The 5,000-nt window shown below is 36.2% G+C and overlaps 1 protein-coding gene across 1 annotated transcript in view; it reads left to right on the top strand.

Moving 5' to 3' along the window:
• Positions 1 to 5,000, top strand: part of LOC138041098 (cytochrome P450 4c21-like) — an 8,495-nt gene that overhangs the window by 2,449 nt on the left and 1,046 nt on the right. The window contains exons 3-5 of the mRNA XM_068886868.1: positions 820 to 1,116; positions 1,649 to 1,783; positions 3,140 to 3,512. Coding sequence (XP_068742969.1) covers positions 820 to 1,116; positions 1,649 to 1,783; positions 3,140 to 3,512 — 805 coding nt within the window. The remainder of the gene's footprint in view (positions 1 to 819; positions 1,117 to 1,648; positions 1,784 to 3,139; positions 3,513 to 5,000) is intronic.

The following is a 5,000-nucleotide window of genomic DNA, read 5'->3' on the forward strand; positions in this document are numbered from 1 at the left end:
TTGATGAAAAACTCAGTTTTCATGAACATATGGACCATATTAATTTTGTACAAGACTTGCAAAACGTTTTGGGATGTTGAGGAAGATAATAACTGTTTGTCTGTTCAACACTATTATCAAGCCTTATAATAACCTTTGCATCTTTTTCATTGTCATTCTGTAGTAAAGAAAACCGGACCAGAGTTTTAAAATTGCAAAAAAAGGGCTGGCAGGGTGATTTTAGAATCTTCCAGATTATCATAATTTGTTAATATTTAAATCTTCAAAAACTTAAAATGGCTTTCCTTTTACAAGGAAGTTAAAGTGAAAAGATGTAGCTTAGTTCATAAATGTGTACATGGAGAAAAATATCTTAAAGGTCAAATTCATACTAAAAATGCTCAGGAGATGCAAGTGTTAATTTTATTTGTCCTAAATTTAATAGGGTTACTGAGGGAGACGAGATGTTTAGTGTGACATCTACTCAAGTATGGAATAGTTTGCCATTAAATTTAAAAAGGGACACTATATCCTGTTCTTGAATTGTAATACAAGCTTTTTGGTGTCTGTATAGTTTTAGGCACTTAAAAAATTGTTCTCGTGTGAGTAATAATTTTTGAGATAATTAATTTCTCATGAGGACCGTACGTTTGTTTTTAGTTCTTCTGCACTCTTATGTACTTCCCTCCTAAAATAAGGACTCTATTTAAAATTACAGTCTCTACCAAGTTATAAATTGAAGATCAAACAATTAGCTGCAGTTGAAATCCCAATATTCTGTGGGCACATTTTCATCCAGTGAGTATAAGTGTGTGAGATCTTTTTCTTGCTGTTTTTCAGCATTGGGGAAACCAATTGAAGGATTTTAAAGCCAAACATTCCATGGATGTACAAGTTTTAGTTGACTTAACTCATCTAACACTTGATGTGATTGGTCAGACTGCGTTTGGATACAACTTCAATACTATTCTGGGTGGTGACAGTAAAGTGTCGGAAGCATTTGCCACAGTGTTTTATGCATTGGATTTCAAGTATTTGATCTGCAAGTTTCTGATCCCCTACTTTGATTATCTGCCTCTAGCTGTAAATAAGAAAATCCAGGTGGCAAAGGAAATCTCAAATAACATTGTATTGGAGGTACCTTTACTTTTTCTGGTAGCAGAATATTTTTTACGAGAACATTCTTAATGTGTGTTATACTTGTAAGGACCATTCATAATTCTTTGATTCTTGTGCAGTCCAAGGTGTAAGAAGTATGTTAAGTATGTGAATATGTAAAGACCAACCGGATATCAGAAAGTCTGAGTCCCGGATGGTATTTTAGCCCAGATGCTCCACTTGGTTATGATATTTATGTATTCACTTTTCATTTAAAACTTGATTAACCTTTTCAGTTCTGATACGTAGATGGATAAATGGCTCGTTTGTCAGTTTTTTTTTTTTTATGTTAATGTGGCTTTGGCGATGCAGATACGGAATTAATGTATTGATTGAACTAAATATTAGTAATTAATGACTAAATGATGTAGTCAGAGGTCAAGTGTTCTATTCCCACATGGGACGTTTAATGTTTCATTGTGTATGTAAATTAATGATGATTTGATCTGTGAGAAGTCTTATCTCTAATCATTTTTTGTTAGTTTAAAAATAGCATTTCATTATAAAACAGGTTATTCAAGAACGTCGTAGGCAAAGGCGTGAAGGGAGATATACACTTGTGAAGAAGGACCTTCTTGATCTGTTAACGGATATGTACGATGAAGAAACTGATTCAAGAATGAGTGATGAAGAATTAAGATCCCAAGTATGCTTATGAATTTTCTTTTTGCTTGAATGATGCTTAGCCTGTGTACAGCCGTTTTCGAGTGGACAATCTTTTGAATAGTGCTATATTCACCTCGTGAAGATTCGTCAGGAACGCTTTCGTTTCTTCAGCGCTGACAACAATTCCTACAAATGTACGTTAAATCGATTTGCACTTTACACTCCATAGATAACAATTCCATAGATAACACTCCATAGATAACAATTCCGCTCGTACCATCAAAAAGATTTTTATTCGTATTTTTTACCGTGCGCAAATTACACACGAACTCATCGTAAACTCTCTCACGGTGGTTCTCACGGTGCTGATGAGGAGAAATAAAAATAAAAGCCAATCAAAACTCGTTGTTTCAATGATGTAATGATCGATGGGTAATAACCGATCAAATCATTTTCCACACATTCCAGGAAAAATCACGTGGTATTGAACACGGTTATCAACGGTAAATCACAGACTGACGCTTTTCTCCGATTTTTTTTTTCGGAGAGCGGGTGGCTGTACACAGGCTAAATGATGCTAGGAAAACTAATTTCTGTGCATATTCTAGAAATTTGTTATGTTTCAATCAAGTAGGTGATAAGGAACAAAATTGATGCATATAAAGTGAACTCAATAAAGAAAATAAGCCATTTTTAACTGAAAGTAAAATTTACCTCATTTGAAGAGCCGTTGTTATGCCTGTGGTGTCTGTGGATTGTATGGACATAATGATAAGCTCCTAAACACAAATGTTTCCTTTTACTAATTAAATGGGACTTATGATCGTTCGTCTGACCTTTCAACCGCTTATTGCTGGTCTTTTTCAGGCGATAAGGGACCATAAGGGCTACAATGTAAGTAAGTACATCGTGAGACAAACGATCATACGTCTCATTCATTAAAGACCCATCTTTTTAGACAAGCTTTTTCTTTTAATTTATAGTTACTTTTTTAATATCATGTTTTAGTTTATTTTTAAATATTATCAAATATTGTAAAGCGCATTTGGACATATGGAAAATGCGCTATATAAATATCTATTTATTATTATTATTATTATTATTATTATTATTATTTACCATCACGATGACCAATAATCACCCATTTTAGGAGTTTTCATTTGCATCATTGCAAATGTGATTTCTGGGTCAGATATCAAAATGTGTGTGAATTGACTTCTGTGTTACTGTATGGAACTTTTTTTAGTTTCAAACTAAGTAAAAGGCGAGGCGAGGTGAGACATGAAAAAGAGAACAGAAATGCTTAATTGCACTCAGTCCACTTAGCAATAATTATTATAACCCTACCAATCAGCTTATCGAAGGGTTGCCTCTTGGTGTGAACTTTTTTTTCCAGGTTTTTACCTTTATTCTGGCGGGCAATGAGACGACTAGTGTGTCCATGGCTTGGACCCTTTACGAACTTGCAAAGAATCCGCAAATTCAAGAAAAATTGAGAACGGAGATAGAAGCTGCCTTTCCAGACGAAGAAGAGCTGACATGGGAGAAACTAGAGAAGTTGCAGTACCTTGAAAATGTTGTCAAAGAGTCACTGCGACTTCATCCTCCAGTAGATATTGCGGGCCGTGTTGCATTATCAGATGTTGAAATTGGAGGATATTTCGTGCCAGCAGGAACGTATCTCATTCTTCCCATTGATGCAATGCAACGTTGTTCTTCGTTTTGGCCAGATCCTGAAAATTTTAATCCCAAGCGCTTTGAAGAAAATGGTGATTGCTGCTTTTTTTATTCTTAAGTAGTCTATTTTGATTTCCACCCCTAGGGACTCTTCCATATTTCTAGTTACACAACGGAATGAAAAATTTAGAATATATTCGATGAGCGCGCGTTGGAAATGAAATGGTACAGCCTCGTTTGTAAAAACCAATCTCATATCCAAGATGCGCAAATCGAATGATAGTTCTATGAAATTTGAATACGCCTGGACGTTTTGGTGTTGCAAATTTCGCTTTCCGACACAAATTTTTCAGCTGGGAAACACATTGCGCGTTTATACGATCATGATCATCATCGCCATCATCCTGAACCAGCGCCTAAAAATCTGTTCGATTTTGTTGAACAGAGATGTTGAACCCGTTTGCTGCCCTGCCCCTTTAAACCGTGTTGAAGCATGTTGAATCGAGCGTTTTAACTTTGCGTCAACAACCATTCAAGATTTCTTTTGTTATCGCGAATGTTGAATGAATTTGAAGCGGTTTGCCCCCCTCTTTCAACATTGCTGGGTGTGCGCGTGCGCACTAATCGGTCTCTCAATGACGTATTATGTCTGTGTCCATAGTAACAACCGCGGCTGCAGCCTGGGACTGAATACAAGGCCTGTCGTGGAGCTTTGTTGAGTCAGCCCATCCTCCATCCCGAATTTATCTGATATACACGATTGGTAATTTGGTCTGAATTGACCATTATCGTCAATTTAGGGCACTGTGTTCCAGGAACTCTGGTAGCAGAGAAAATAAGGAAGATAAAAATCATACCCGTGGAAAGGCTTATTCAGAGCAAATTAGCAATTGTGTTGGTTGAACCAAATGTTGATGATGTGTTGAAATCGTTTGTTCACCCCAGCAATCAACATCGTTCAACAACGTCGAACATACGTTTGCCCGTGCATTTAACTGTAGTTGCTTTTTAACAGTCTGTATCCACCTTTTTCTAAGCTTTCCATGAGATTTGTGACAAGAAGAACGCGTAATGTTTGTTTATACGGTATATATGAGCTAATAACCGACGGAGGTTTAGTAAAGCCAATCATGGCTTCGAGCGAGTCGAACCAGGCAGAACGCCAGAGAAGCGGTATCCGAGGTTGAAAATTCAACTGCATAACCCACTTCATGCAAGACTACGCAATAAGTAAGTGCTTGATCAAAAACAATAAACAAACTGCGGTGATAAACATATTAACTTTAACTTGAATTTTCGTGTTAAAATGCGTCACAATATCTTTTTCACCGCAGCCGGTTTATTTTTTTGGTCAAGTTAAAATGGCCGAAAAAACGAGAGTATTTCTTAGTAAGTGCTGTTGTGTAAGTTACAAGGTGTAAATGACAAATATTGAGGATCGTTCTTGGAAAATCACTAAAAGCTTTGCAAGGCTATTTCTAACAATAACTCCTCACAATCTAGTATGGTAAGGAAACCTTCGGTAAAGATCAAATCAAATAATAAACAATTTTTGGGCATTTTCATTGCTCGTGTTTTTA

This window comes from Montipora capricornis, chromosome 3 (assembly GCF_036669925.1).
Source record: "Montipora capricornis isolate CH-2021 chromosome 3, ASM3666992v2, whole genome shotgun sequence".
Classification (NCBI taxonomy): domain Eukaryota; kingdom Metazoa; phylum Cnidaria; class Anthozoa; order Scleractinia; family Acroporidae; genus Montipora; species Montipora capricornis.